General features: G+C 47.0%; 1 protein-coding gene across 2 annotated transcripts in view; it reads right to left on the reverse strand.

The window, feature by feature from the left end:
• Nucleotides 1-3,445: 3,445 nt before the first annotated feature.
• Nucleotides 3,446-15,319, reverse strand: part of TMEM129 (transmembrane protein 129) — a 25,317-nt gene continuing 13,443 nt past the window's right edge. Inside the window, exons 3-4 of one of the 2 annotated variants that reach the window (XM_027836291.1) lie at nucleotides 12,295-12,454; nucleotides 3,446-4,935 (exon numbers count right to left, since the gene is read on the reverse strand). In XM_027836291.1, the coding sequence (XP_027692092.1) occupies nucleotides 4,687-4,935; nucleotides 12,295-12,454 (409 nt within the window). In that variant the 3' untranslated portion in view covers nucleotides 3,446-4,686. Of the gene's footprint in view, nucleotides 4,936-9,327; nucleotides 9,627-12,294; nucleotides 12,455-15,319 lie in introns of those variants that run through there. The other variant, XM_027836292.1, reaches the window with a different exon arrangement.

Genomic DNA, 15,319 nt, shown 5'->3' on the forward strand with positions numbered 1-15,319 from the left:
TTAACCACGTAGCATGTTCAGACCCACCATATTTCTTTCTGTCATCTTTTGGGTTTGCTGAAGTGATGATTCTTGAGATGGTGTGGCATGATTTTAGCCACACAGAAACACTGAGAAAAGACTGGAGGTACTGAATTGGCATGTATTAAATATTAAAAGAAATAGAGGAAGGCCTCCAGGGTGTGGGATGGATCTTCTCTGGAAAGACATGAGTGAGAATTGCTCAGCAATGAGTAGAGGATGCCCTGTGGTCTACCCACCATTTGGAGCAGCCACACTGATGAGATTCCGGATCTCACGAGTGGAGTGCAGCTTTTCTTCAATGTATCCCCAGTGCCTGGAACACAGTAGGTGCTTAATAAATGTTTGTTGATTGATCCTTCCCATGCCATCATCACCTTACAGACAACCGAGTTGTCTCTACATCTATTTGCGACTGCTTCTGTTTTGGTAATTAATGGACTATTTCCCATGACTTATTTCTGAAGTCAAAAGTCCAGTGTTTACCAGGTCATCTCCCTGGAGTGACCCAGATAAAACTGAGGCCATTATCAGGGGCCAGGTTTTACCTAAGTCCAGAAAACCAGATGGTGGCTAAGACAGTAAAAATTCATAACTCCTGGTACTTCTTAAATGCCCACAATCCTAGGCAATACTGCCTTTCCACCAATCTGCACAAAAGTGTAATGCCATACCCCAGGAGGCAGTAATTCCTTCATCCCTGTCTCTAAGTCCAGAATGAATGACCACTTGCTAGGAGGAGCTCCAGTTTAGGGATGGATTGAATTAAATGGCTTCTGAGGTCACCTCCCAAATCTAGGTAGCTAGATGGTACAAGATCAAGCCCTGGGTCTGGAATCAGGAAGACTTGAGTTCAAAACCAGTTTCAGATATTCTAGCTATGTGACCCTGGGCAAGTCATGTAACCCTCTGCAGCCTCAGTTTCCTCATCTGTAAAATGGGGATAATAATAGCACCTACCTCCCAGGGCTGTTGTGAGGATGAGATATTTGTAAAGTGCTTCAGCAAACTTTACAGAGTTATATAAATACTAGTGATTACCATCTGCGATTCTGTGAATCTACCATAGGTTTCAGCTCACACCTTCACACTATGATTCTCAGGATACTTTGGCACACAGTGTTTCCAGTGAGAACCAGGCCTACTCAATCTGTGTGATCTGCCGCTGCCACTTCTGTCCCACCAGGTGACCCTCAATAATTCTCTAGGTGTCTGTAAGCCTAGAACCTATTGCAGACGTTCCATCTGCCTCTTTAAGCAGTTTGCACCAATCAGTGCCAGACTTGACCTATGTCCTTGCCCTTTGTATGTGAATGAGGGCGGTGTGGAAGATGAATGCTACACAGGCAGGAGATAGGGTTAAAATGAGATGGTCTCACTGTGTTCTTCTCCACAGGCCGGCCTGGAGGACCGAAGGCAGCAGCAGCTGCTGAAGTACAGCTGACCTTGGGTGGGTGGGGGAAGCCAATGTATGGCTGGTGGCAGAAACGCTTCATGGCAATGCCTTCTCTGCTGACATACTGTGTCAAATGGCACCGATTCGTTCTGATTAGGGCCCCATTAGTCACCCCTGCACATAGACAAGATTACAACTGGGGCAGTTTCCCGAGGACCATGTTTTTCTACTCCCCAGCCTAACCAGGCGCTTATAAATCTATCCAGAGTAAGAGCTATGAGGGATCAGGCATGAGCACATGGGTAACCAAGTTTGGCAACAGGGGCCTGGGTTCAAATCCCAGCTTTGTTGCTTGCCAGCTATGTGACCTCAGACACGTCATGGAGTCTCTCTCTGGGCATCATTAGTCACACTGAGTCTCCAAAGTCCTTCTGCATTCCAAGGCCATGATCCCATGACCTGGGTTCATATCTGGGTTCTGTCACTACCAACATAGCATGGGAGATTTAGAGCTGGGAGGGACCTGTAACATCTAGTCCACACCTGTCATTTTACAGATGAGGAAACTGAGGCCCAGTGAGGAAAGTGACTTGTCTGATGAGGTCACCCAGCCAGGGAGCAGCAGAATTGGGATCTGACTCCCAATCTAGGGCTCTTAAAACTACCAATGCCTCCGTTCTGTGTGATCGCAGACAAATCACTTCTCCCTTACCTTGGAAAACGAAGGGGTCAGAGTAAGGGGTGCAAAAGGTCATTCTTGGTTCTAGAGCCTAGGACCTCCTGAGGACAAGAATATGTTTCTTCCTCTTTGGCTCTGTGAGGGACTGTCTGATGTTGGCAGCTGCCAGTCGGGTACTGTGGCATGGGTAAGGTAAGATCTGGGTATTTTGGAAGTCGAGGCAGGGACTGTGGTAGGCAGAGTCGTGTGTACTGGGATGGGCTGGATTCGGAGAAGCCATGAGGCAATTGGGCAGTGCTCTGTGACATAAGCTGGGTGCAAGGAAGTAGCCAGCCTGAACTCCTGAGGCAAGGGGCGGTGCCACGTGGGAGTGGGATGGCAGAGGACTGAGTTCCCTCTGCTTAGTCCCCTCCCTATATGCAACGTCATCCCCAGATGCCTCTTGTGACCTTCCTGACCTTGTGCAGCACTGACCCAGTCCCCTCCTGAGTCTGACTTCCTAGGTCACGTACTCTTGTCTATGCGTCAATCCCAGATGCCTCCTTCCTGTATCCAATCCTGGCCTCCTACGTCACTCCCTCCCCCTTGGTGTGCTAAACTCAGACAGCCCCTTCCGGTATCTGACCCTACAATCATTGGTTAGTAGCGGGCTGGGGAGGAGGGGCTAAGTAGGTACTTAGGAACAAGCGTGGTCAGAACACACGTGCGCTCTCCCCTGGCTCCTGCCTGTTGCTCTGGCCTTGCTGCTTGGGCTTGCTATGATGGTTTGCTGTGTTGTCCTATGAATAAAACTCTGGTGTTGGTGCCTTCCCATGGCTTGTCTCTGTGTGGTGATCCGGCTGAGGACCGAGGACCCAGGCATGGGTAAGACTCTGGCAGTGCACTTCTTTTAAGGGAAGTGGGTACTGGCGCATGACTGGCAGAGGGTCAGCGTGCGGCCCGTATAGGCTCCTGTCAAAATGTTCATTTCAAGTTCATAAACTGCTTTTTAAAAATTGTTAAGAAGTTTTGATTTTGTGTTTTATTAAATTTAAAACATCACAGTATAAATTTAATTAGTCACTTCAGATTCTTTTCAGGCCAGATGGGCCATAAGACCCAAGATTTCAAACAAAACAAACAAATCTAAGCTACTTATCTGAACCTCCATTTTCTCATATGTAAAACAAGTTGAACCAGATGACCTCACCTGACCCTTCCAGGGCTGAGATAAGAGTCTATTTCCTTCTCTATCTATCTGCCTACCTATATCTATCTATCCATCCATCCACCTGTCCATCCAGCCATGGTCTACATTCACCCCCAGCCTAGGTCAGTGGGGAAGTGAGAAAGCAAACACAGAAAACCACATGATTCCTACTCTTTATTGGAATGAGAGGGTTCATACCTTTTATACTCGGGGATCCTCTTTCAATTGCCCAAAACGGTAAACGCTAGGAAACAGGCCTAACAATCAAATGGATGCAACATGGCTAGAAATACTGCATCCCCTGCAAAGAACGGAAGAGCTTTCTTTGTATTTAGATGATGAAATCGATTGCTTTTGTCCCAAAGTTGTAGGCTTTTTTTTTAATCTTACTTAGATGATTCTAGTCTTGTCCTTTAAAATACCTTAAAAAAAATTAAATACCTTTATGGTATATAGACTTTTGTATTATAGGTAATTACAGTGCTTGCTCTTGTCCCTAACAATTGTGCTGAGAAGCTACTAAACACTGTGGTCAGCCCAAAGCACTGGGCTTTAGGGCTGTAGTTTGGAGGTGGTGTGGAAGAAATGGTTGCATTTAAAATTATGGTTACTGAAGCTGCAGAAACTGTATTTTGTTATGGAAGGACTTAGCCCTCTTTCCTTTTACCTACAGTGGATTATCTAGCACAAAACACATGGGTGGGAGAGATAGGGAGAGAGAGGCAAGAGGAAGGGAGGTGCAGGGGTGGGGTGGGACAGAGAGGTCAAATAAAACAGAAACTAGGATTAAACTTCCCACTGAAATGATACCAATTTGATAAGCACAGGCCTAGAAGTCATGCCTATCCTATCGTGTGTGTGGGCAGGTACAGGTCCAAAATGTGCAGGAGGAAGTCCTGGAGAACTACATGTACTTGTGCAAAAATCATAAAGAATGAACTTTTAAAAACAGCTTCAGTAAAAGAAAGCTCAGTTCCTGTCAGGGACAGTGTCTGACTTGTTACTTAAAAAAAAATAGCCCTTTGCTAGTCTAGTCACACAGAGGATGATGGGCTATTGCCCTGGAATCCTTCACTATGTATGAAGTGTGGAGACAGAAAGAAGGCGGGGTGGGGTGGAGGCATCACCTCTTCCTTCCAAAGTCTGGAAGTTAGAGCCTTGCCCGGCCTTTCCTCCCTCCGCTTATCTGGGAACAAGGTGAAACAAATAGCCCCCTGAGAAGGGCTGGTGTTTGGAGGGAAACGACAGGCCTGAGGAGTTTAGAGGAGAGAGGCCTGCCAAGGTTCCCAAACAGAAAGGGGATGGCGATACTGAGATGGGCCTTGGCGTCGGGCACAAAGATCCCACGAACAACTCCCCAACCGGTGCTGACCCCAGGAGCACATTCCTGCTCGAGGACGGTCAGCGGATGATGCAAACGTCCAGGATGCAGAATTTGGCCCTGCAGGTGGGGCAAGGCACTTGGCTGGAGAGCCAGGTCTCAGGGTGCTGCTGGTCCTGACGGCTGGCGAACCACTTCCCCATGCAGGTCAGACACCACATGGGGCGGCAGTAACACTGCTGGCACTCGCCCTCGTCCGACTCCTGACAGTTCTTCACCAGCTTAATGTTGGCACTTATCTGCATGCAGCCAATGCAGGGCTCCAGCTCCTTCCAGGGTATAGGGAAACGGAGGTGGGGGTCGGGGAAAGACGGGGGGAATAAAAGGAAAACTGTTAACTCCTTTTCTGGCTCTTTTTAGAAGACCTGTACAGTTCAAGGCTTTTTTTTTTTTTTTTAATTATCCAATGCAAAGCAATGCAATTCGGTAAACAAGAATTAATTCCCAAGTGTGTAGGCTCCACCTAGAGGAAACACACAATTCAGATAAGAACAATCACACCAACTCACTTTCCCAAAGTCAGAAGGCCTTGGAGGGTTTTGGGATGGAGGCAGTAAAACGCCTGAACAGACAAGCTTAGAGAGGGAAGTTAAGCTGCTGGTCCTGGAACTAGTCACTGCCAGTGAGGGGATGACTCGGGCCCTCCACAGTTCACAGCTGGGTTGGGGTTAAGGTATCAAACGGTGATACACATAGCCCATCCATGTGAAACCCGAAGGATGTGAGGGCCCTACTGACAAGGGCCATGAGGGAAGGCTTCTTGGAGGAAGAATTTGATTTGGGCTTTAAAGGCCAGGTAGAAATTCAGCAAGGAGAGGGGGCACTGTAGAGCGTGCAAAGGAGCAGAGGTGGGAAAATTCGGGGGGGGGGGTCAGGGCATAAAGGGAGGCTGGAGAGGTCCCCTTGGGAGACATCTGGGAGTGACAAGCAAGGAGCTTCAGCTTTATTTGGCAGGCACAGGGTACTCCTGAAAAACGCTCACAAGACTGACTTGCACAGACTTTTACCATTCTCCTGAATAGAAAAAAAAAGAGGGAAATGGGACAAGGAAAGTTCTAATTGCAAAAAATCAATTCCTAGCCAGCTCTGATGCTGCCCCTTTTCCTAGTCCATCGCTAAGCCAGCCTCTTAAGGAACAATTTCTCAATGACCACAATGGGCTGCCTCAGGGGGCTTCCTGCCTGCTCAGCCTTTGTCTGGGTGCCTAACAATGCACCAAAGAAAAAGGCCGGCCACTTTCAGCACTGGCTGCCCACACTAACCCTCCCCGGAAGCCTCCTTGTAAGTCTAGGAACCACCAAATTCAACTGGACTATTCCCAAGCAGGCCTTTGCTCTCTGCCCTGTCCTTTCTACCCCATGCTAGGGCTCTCTGAATCTTCACAGACCTCCACGGTCCAGCTCGGCTCACATCTATGCTGCCCAGTCTGGCCTGTGTTACTTAATTTACATGTGGCTCTCCCTTGTTGTCCCATGGAGAGCACAAGCTCCCAAGGCCAAGGGCACTGTCTTACATTTCTTTCTGTGCTCTTAGCATTAAGTACAATAAATACTCAAGTATTTATTGACCATTTACTTCCTAGCTGTAGTAGAAGCTCAATAAATACTTGTTGAATTAAACTGAATTAAATCTATTTTTTCCAACCAATTTATCACTTGGTTCCTTGTAGCTATCCGCCTCGACTAAGACAAACCTAAGATTAGGAAAAGCAATTCCTTTTGGTGCAAAAGAAGTAACACATTATCCAGGCTCGCTCAGAACCAATTAAAGGGGCAGCATATATTGTCTCCCGCTGGGCATCAATTTAAACCCAAATGAAAAACTCCACATGCCTTATCCATCTGTACACACAGATACACACACACACAAGCAAGGCTAGATATTTTAAAGCTCATTTTGGTGAGTACAAAAGTGACAGAGTCTATAATAAAGAAGGTCAGGAAGGTTGTTAATCTGAAATACTCAACTTAATTCAACTTGATATTTGTTAAGCTCCCACTGTATGAAGAGCCCTGTGCTGGCTACAAGAGGAGATAGAGAGTTTTGATAATAACAGACATAGGGAACTGTAATACATAACACTACATGATGAAGGCACTGGAGCAGGGTGAGCACAGCCCAGTGTGAGGTCCTCGAGGGTGGCTATGAAGAGGGGATGGCAGAGGTGACATCTGAACTGGGGGCTTTAAAGGGAGAGGTGGAATGGGGGAGGAAGGCTGCTCTGGGCAGGGAGTGCCGGGGGGTCAGTCAAAGGGATGGTGGTGGGAGAGTAGGGTGACTACAAGGAAAAGTGAGCTTGGTTTTACTACATGGTACAGAGGCCTTGGATGCAGCACGGGCCACAGCAGGGTTAGCAGGCTGACTGCGCAGGGCCTGGAATGCTGAGCCTAAGCTTTCCTACTGGTGGATGTAACAGGGAACCACTAAATACCTGGACCAGATTCGTGTCTGTCAGCATGTCGAAGGTGGACTGGAGTGGGGAGGAAATGGGAAAGGCAACACACAGGAGCACAGAGAGGATCAGAAATCTGGAACTGGAAGGGGCCTTCAAGGCCAGCTGGCCCAACGTGCTCATTTTACAGATGAGGAAACTGAGGCCCAGGCAGGTGAAGGGACTTGCTGAGGGTCACAGAGGTATTAAGTGTTAGAGGTAAGATTTGAACTCAGAGCCAGTGCTCTTTCCACGTTAGAAGCAGCAGCATTTGTCCAGGCTGGTAACAGAGAGCTGATGCCCAGGGATGGCAGTTTCTAAATCTGGTTGTTTACTGGGAGTGAGGAGCTAGGCAAGCTAGGGCAACCAAGAGGATGGAGTTCCACGGCTAAGCGGCACAGTGCTGATGAAGGAGACCCCAGGGTGTAAACGCTCCACAGGTCAGGGGGGCTGTGAAGGAAGAGGGTGAAAAACCCCACTGGCCCTACACGGGAAACCTGAGCTCAGTGGCCACCAGCAGCACAGAGAAGATGGGCAGGGCCTATGATGTGGTCTGAAATGGAGATCCTAAGACAGTATGATGTGGCCTCAGTCATACTGAGTCCTTCCTTGGTGAAGATTAGGCTGGGACCATAGGCAAATTCTTTGAACCTCTCTGTGCCTCAGTTTCCTCCTAGACAACAGGGAGATGGGTTCTAATAGCTGAAGAAATGGGAGGTGTCATGGCTTTTCATTAAATGCTGAAGAAAAGAACTCTTTGGTGACCTGGGAAAGGAGGTTCCCTTCCATGAGGAGCTGAGGAAAGCAATGCCCCCGAGGGCGGCTGTGAAGGAGACAAAATATAGCCTTGTGGGCTGATGGGGCGCCAAGGCCAGGGAGAGTTTTTTAGGAAGAGATGTGGGCATGCTTGTGGGCAGCAGGGAGAAGAGAAAAGTTTAGAGGGCAGGGATGATTGTGGGAGGTCTGCTGAAGAAGACAGGGTTGGGGGGGATCAGGCCACAGGGTGGGGGGCTGGCCTGGAGTAAAGGAAGAGAGTGGGAGTCAAGAGGTTCTGCGATGAAGAGATGGGGAGAAGGGAGAACTTGTGGCCAGTGGTGTCTGTTTTCTCAGCAAACTACATGGCAAGTTCCTTAGCTAAGAGGCTAAAGGGCCATAGGAGGCTTGAGGAAAGAAGGGAAGGTTGGGAAAAGCCTCACTGGAGGGTGGGACAGAGGATCAATGAGGAGGAGGAAAAGGACTGCCCTGCTGTTGTGAGGGCCCAGAGGACATCGTACAACATAAATGTGTAGTAGGTCCAATCCAGTGTGGAAGCATGACTTGGCAGCCATGGAGGGTGTGAGAGATTTTAGTAGAGAAAAAGGTTTGGAAAGCCCTCTGGGGGGGTTTGGGACAGAGGAGCAGTTAGGGAGGGGAAATGAAGAATAGACATAGTGATAATTAAGATACAGGAATCACTGGAGACCTATCAGGAAAGCATGAGAATGTTCTCAAGATAAGCCTAGTGGCGAAAGTAATTTAGAAACAAGGGTTAGTGAACATAATGAGGTGTGACTGATGAAATGGATATCCTTTGGCACTCAGAGGGTGTCGTGTCATTTCATGTCTAGTAAATAAAATCAAAGAGTTAACAAAAAAGAATGACACATTTATCCCTATCTCCTAAAAGAGAAGACACCTGAAATAGTTTTCCTTCTCTTACTGGTTTTGGGGTCATCTGCTGCTGAACGTGGGTGTAATTAAGAGATCGTACCCTCAGAGACTCCTGAAGGGTGAGGGCTTTCAGGAAGCCGATGGGATTCAGGAGTTCAGAGACTACCCCTCCCTCCCAAACCATCGCCTTGGACGTTGTCCCTACTTCCCTTAGACAGACTACAAATAATAACAGCTTTTCATTTTATTAGCACTTGAAGATTCACAAAAGTGCCTGCCCCACAACAACTCTGGAAGGGAGGGCAAGCAAGGGTTTTATTATTCCCATTTTACAGAGAAGAAAACAGAGAGAGAGAGAGAGAGAGAGAGAGAAAGAAAGTAGCCTGGCTACACCCACACATCTAGGATGTATCTGAGCAAGGATTCAAACCTCTGATTCCAATGCCAACACGCTGGTACCATGCTGACTCTCAAGTTTAGAAATATTCTCATTATAGTCTAATAAATATAATTGAGTTTGAATCATCTTTAGGTTTGAAGCTGGCTGGGGCTTAGCATAAGTCAGGGACTACTCAAACCATTGACATACAGATAGCATGCTTTTATTAAGTGTTTACTGGGTGCCAGGCACTAGACCTCATGTTTGCCATTAGCTTTCCAAATTCCCCATCCACCCAACATCAACAATCATCAATCCCTACCATCCGACAAGTTCCCAAGAGGATCGAGTCTCTTTCATCTTGTTTAAAACACATCCCTGTCCAGTACCTCCAGGGACACGTACTAATATGGCGCCAATAAAATTGCTTCCAGAAGGAGGTATAGTCAATAGCAAAAGGCCTGAATAATCCAGACGCTAGATACTCCATTGTTCCATACCTGAAATTGCAATGGAAGTAATAATATGACTTCACCTCTCCATGTTGCTTAAAGTTTTCCAAATTGTGTGGTGTTTTTTTTTTATGGCCACCCTAGGGATAGGCACTGCAAATATTATTACGTCCAGTTTACAGAGGAGAGAGCTGAGGTCAAGAGGGTGAAATTACTTGCCCATGGTCAGCACTTGGCTGGAGATGTGGTTCTGGGGATGAGGACTGGGGTCAGGCCTGGGGAAGAGATATCTGGGTGCCTGGGGTCTGCAGAGGGTGGAATAGTGCCTGAGTTGTACAGGGGACTGGGGGGAAAGTGAAGAAAGAGGAGAGAAGGCGGAGGTCAGAGCCTTGGGGAACCCACCCCTCACATAGGCCGGGAAAGGGGATGACCAGCTAGGAAGGGAGACTGACTGGCACACCCTGCCAACGAAGAGGTACCAAATGTCTCCCGCTTATGCTCACTTGCTCGTTCTTTCTCCTTCTTCCTCTCTGTCTCTCTCCCAAGGACTTTCTGCACAGAAAGTAATTTTTATCTTTCTATCTACCGACTCCTTCCCTGCTGCCTCCACACAAGTCCAGATCTCTCCCCATCCTTTAAAAAACAAACACAAAATCTTTCACCTGACCCTGCCAGGCCCTCAAGCTATGTCCTATGTCTCTTCTTTTCACCAGAGAATTCTAGGACGATCCTCCTGCATTTGTTTCCACATCTTCACCTGCCACTCACCTGGCGCCTCCTGGCAGCCTGGCTTCCCATCCCACTCCCTGACCCACACTCACTTCTCCAAGGTTAGCGTCATCTCTTAAATGCTGACTCCAATGACCTTCCTCAATCTTCTCCCTCCTTTCTTACTCTCCCTGCTGTCCCTCCTCCCTGATCCATCCTGGGTGCTTTCCTCCCAGACCTCCTCCTCCTCCTCCGTCCCCATTGAGTCCCAGCCCCTGTGTGTGGGTGTACTCCAGGCCTCAGACTCACTCCCTCTTCCCTTCCCTTGGTGATCCTATCGGCTCCCAAGCTTTCCATCATCATCCCTTTGCAAACGACCTGCCAGTCTCCATAGCTATCCCTCCTCTCTCTCTTAAGCTCCAGTTTACAATATCTGTAACTTAACTTATATATCACCATCAACCCGCTGGACATCTCTACTTGATGTTCCACAAGGATCCTAATTTCAATGTGCCTAAAACAGAAGTCATTCCCTTTCCCCTGGGCCTCTCCCTAACTTTCGCTGTTTCTGTCAAGGGCCCCCTATCCTTCCTGTCACCCCTTTCCACATCCCTCCCATTTCCTCACTCTTGTCAGCCCTACCACAACGCCGCCTGCGGCCTGCCCCCACCCCTGCCCCCTTCTCTCTGCTCAGTTTGCTGTCTTCCTAATTCCAGCCTTTATTCCTCTCACCTGGATGAATGAAATCACATCCTAACTGGCCTCCTTCCTTCCAGTCTTTTTCTCCAATCCCTCTTCCAAACATGTGTCAAACTGAAATTCCTATAAATACAAGCCTGAGCACGTCACTGTCCTTAAGAAGCTGTGATGGCCCCTCTTCCATCTGGGACAAATGACAAATTCCTCTCTTTGGCGGGTAAGGCCCTTCACGTTCTGCTTCTGCGGCATCTCCAGATTCATTTCATGGTACTCCTCCTCAAGCACTCTCCGATCCAGCCCAGCTCTCCTCGCTGCTCTTCCCCTCCACCCACTCCCCCACCCTAACACCTTTCACACACTGGGCCACCAGGACTCTTTCGGGAATCCCTAGCCTCTTTCAAGGCTCATCAGTGACCTCCTACATAAGATCTTTCCTGAGAGGAAGCCGGGTGGTACAGAGGACCTGGGGTCAGAAAGACCTAAGTTCAAATCCAGCCTCATTCAGGTCACTAGCTGTGACCTGAGTCACAAAGGTTACTTAACCTCTGTCTCCCTCAGTTTTTCATCTGTAAAATGAGCATCCTAACAGCACCTACCTCCCAGGGTTGCTGTGAGGATCAGAAGAGATATTAGTAAAGCACTTTGCAAACCTTGAAGCACTAGATAAATACTATTTGTTACTATTATTGTTGTTTGTTGTTGGTGTTGACGAGCATCTTCCCATTCCCACCACTGCTGTTAATAGTGGACAGAATGCTCGAAGTAGAGGCAGGAACACCTCCCTTTATCAAGTTTTGCCTCTGACACTTCTCTGAGCCTCAGTTTCCTCATTTTCAAAATGGGGATAATATCTGTAGCACCCACCCCACAAGACAGCTGAAACCTTAAGACAGACCTAGAAAACTTGCTGAAAACCTTAAGATGCTATTATTTTTATTTTGTATATGCTTATCTGTGTCCATATTATACCCCTCCCATACAATGTTAGCTCCTTGAGGACAGGGATTATTCCATTTTTGTCTCTGTATACCCACGTCCCTGGCCCAGTGGCTTGCATGTGAGGAAACGCTTAGTAAATGCTTGTTGAATTGAAAGTATGATTAGATTCTTAGCAATGCAAGGATCTAAGACAACTCCAAAAGACTCATGATGGAAAATGCTGTCCACATCCAGAAAAAGAACTATGGAGTCTGAATGCAGAGTGAAGCATATTCTTTTCTTTTTTTTTGTTTTTTCTCAATGAACCATAACCAGTGGTGTCCAGGGCTCTTGACTCCTACCTCAAGACCAAATTACTGGATTTACCTACCTGGTTGCTGGGAATGGAATAAGGTGGGTTGATTTCTACCAAGGACGTAAATGTTTCCAGGAACAAGTCACCGAGGCTCTGGTGGATCACAACGTTGGCGGCATTGCGAATGGGGGCACGGAGCTTCTCACGAAGTTCGCCATACTCTGTAGAATTCAACCTGAATGAGAAACGGGAAAAGGAGTATCATTTCCTCATTTTATCTGTCCTAGGGTTTAGAAGCTGAAGGGGTCTTTGAGGTGGTCTAATCCAGTTCTCTCATTTTACAGATGAGGAAACCAAGTCCCCGGGACTTGAGGGACTTGCTGAGAATCAAGGCTAACAAATGCTAGAGCCAGAATTTGAACCCAGGTCCTCTCACTCCAAATCCAGGGCCCTTTCCATCATATTACTTTGCCCTTGATGCAGAGGTTTAGTGAGGAAATGTCACTTAAAATCATAATCTTTGTATTGTTCTTGGCCAAAGATTCTGGCTTGACTTGTAATAATGCTCCTTCATTTTAACAATACTTCATACTCTTCCAAGGGGCCACTTTAGTTGCATGACCTTGATTTAAACTAAGTGCTCAACAAATATCTCATTTGATCCTCATAATAACTCTGGGAGGTAGGTGCTAGTATGATCCTCATCGTACAACTGAGGAAACTGAGGCAGATAGTGGTGAAATGACTTGCCCAGGGTCGCACAGTATCTGAGGTTGGATTTGAACTCAGGTCTTCCTGACCCAGGTTCATCGCTATCTCTACTGCATCGTACCTGACTTCAGAGAGAGCGATCTTGCCATTGTATTAGGCTTTCTATCAATAAATCAACATTCATTAAGTGCCTACTATATGCCAGAGGCAGTTAGGTGGCACAGTGGATAAAGCAGTGGGCTTGGCAACAGGAAGACTCATCTTCCTGAGTTTAAATCTGGCCTCGGACACTTACTATACAACCCTGGGCAAGTCACTTAACCCTGTTTGCCTCAGTTTCCTCATCTGTAAAATAAGCTGAAGAAGGTAACAGCAAACCATTTCAGCATCTTCGCCAAGAAAGCCTTAAAGACTTGAAGCCAGGAGGCAGAGAAGGAGGGAGAACATTCTATGTATGGGGGACAGCCAGAAGAAATACCAGAGCCCCAGGATGAGAGTGCCTTGTCTGAGAAACAGCCAAGAGGCCAGTGTCACTGGATGGAAGAATATGTGTGTAGGGAAAAGGGGGAAGTGAAAGGGTAAAAAGACTGGCAAGGTGGAAGGCAGGCCAGCTCACTGAGCCTGGAGTAGACTGCGGATCCATGAGGTGGTCCCTTACACTGTGGTGTAACTCTGACCAGTAGAGAGTTCTCCCTCACACACCCCTTCCTCCTTTTCTCTTTCCCTGTTCATTCTAGTTTTGCTCTCCAGGACCAAAAAGACCAACTAAATCCCCTATACACACAATGGCCCTTCAGATACTTAAAAATCTTAGACTGCACTAAGATTGTGTGGGCTACTCTTTATTCCAGATTCTACCTTAAAGTGCTATTAAAAGTCTGTTACCACCATCGTTACAGTCCTAGGACAAGCCACTATCCTGTACGTGATGGTATCGTGGAAAAAGCATTACACTTGGTATCATGGGAGACTTGGGTCCAAACTCGGCCTCTGACTTGGCTGGATCTGTGCCCACAGACAAGGCACTTACCCTTTCTCATCTATATAAAATAGAGACAATACTTGCAATAATTCCCTGCAAGGTTATGATGAGAATGTTTCACAAATTTCAAAGTGTTTTATAAATGTAAGTTATTGTGATGATTGTTATTATGATGTCATCTATTGAGGTCAGAGATGTAACCTCCCTTATTCTGTATCCCTTCATCATCTCAGATGGGAATAAAAATGCATTGTTGGGTACTTGGCTCTTTGTTTTCTGGGAGAATAATTCACTCTGAGGTGGAACAAAAGTGGCAGGAAGTAGCTTGTGACTTAAAAAAAAAATTCTTTCTAGATCTGTGAGAAGCCATCAGTTATCAGCCGTGCTCTAAATTGGATGAGACAGAACAAATGCACTGAGGGACACACACTTGGCTTAGAGGATGAAGATGTGTTTGGGGAAATGAGCTGGTGAGAATTATTCTGATTTCACAGGTAACAGCCTTTAAATCAGACCAAGGGAGAAAGAAGGTTCTCTCTGCAGGCCCTGATGGATTTCGCCAGACCTTGTGGCTTCCCTGAGCACCTGCTTTACTAACTCATGGCGCAGCAATAAGGGACAGATGTTTATAACCAATGCCTACAAGAGTGTCAGAGCTGAGAGCAGCTACAATGAACTTTTAATCTTCACTCAAGCAAATGAAAACGCAGCCAGCATTCTTTAAACGCAGTATTTTCAGTAGACCACTTTTTAAAAAAGAGTATTTGTTTTTTTAAAAGCTTTATTGATTTTGTTTTTCACACAATCATTTCTCAACAAACCCACTAATCTTTCACTGATTCTTCCCTTGTAGCAAGTTAAACAAACCTGACCCCAAGCCAGCTCCATCTCAGAACACACGCAACATTTCCTACCCAATAGATTCCCACTTCTCCATCAAGAGGAAGTGAGGGTCAGCACAGCACTTTAGTTGAAGGATCGAGGGGCAGGATTAGGGGAGACAAAAAACATGTTGACATGGTATTGAGCACCAGGGAAGGCGCTGGAGTGCACCTCATTCCATGCCTCCATTGTCTTTTTAATGACGTAGGTGCAGTAACAACCGGTTAGCTAAGTGACCCTGAACAAGTCCCTTGCCACCTCTGTCCTTCGGTTTTTTAATCAAGTGACTGAGTCTTTGGCCTCACTTCTGCTCCTAATTCCCTGTATGAACTTCAGCAAGTCTCTCCTCTTCTGGGGGCCTCATTTTCCCCAAATGGTGAAAGGGGAAGTTGGACTTCATGATTTTTCAGGTCCCTCCCTGCTCTGACACTCCACGTTTTATGTTGTAAGGCCCTCCATGCTCTGACATTCCATGGTCTATGTTCTAAGTCACTCCTTGCTCTGACATTCCATGGTCTATGTTCT

The sequence above is a fragment of the Vombatus ursinus genome, unplaced genomic scaffold, assembly GCF_900497805.2.
Source record: "Vombatus ursinus unplaced genomic scaffold, bare-nosed wombat genome assembly UNPS02014818.1, whole genome shotgun sequence".
Classification (NCBI taxonomy): domain Eukaryota; kingdom Metazoa; phylum Chordata; class Mammalia; order Diprotodontia; family Vombatidae; genus Vombatus; species Vombatus ursinus.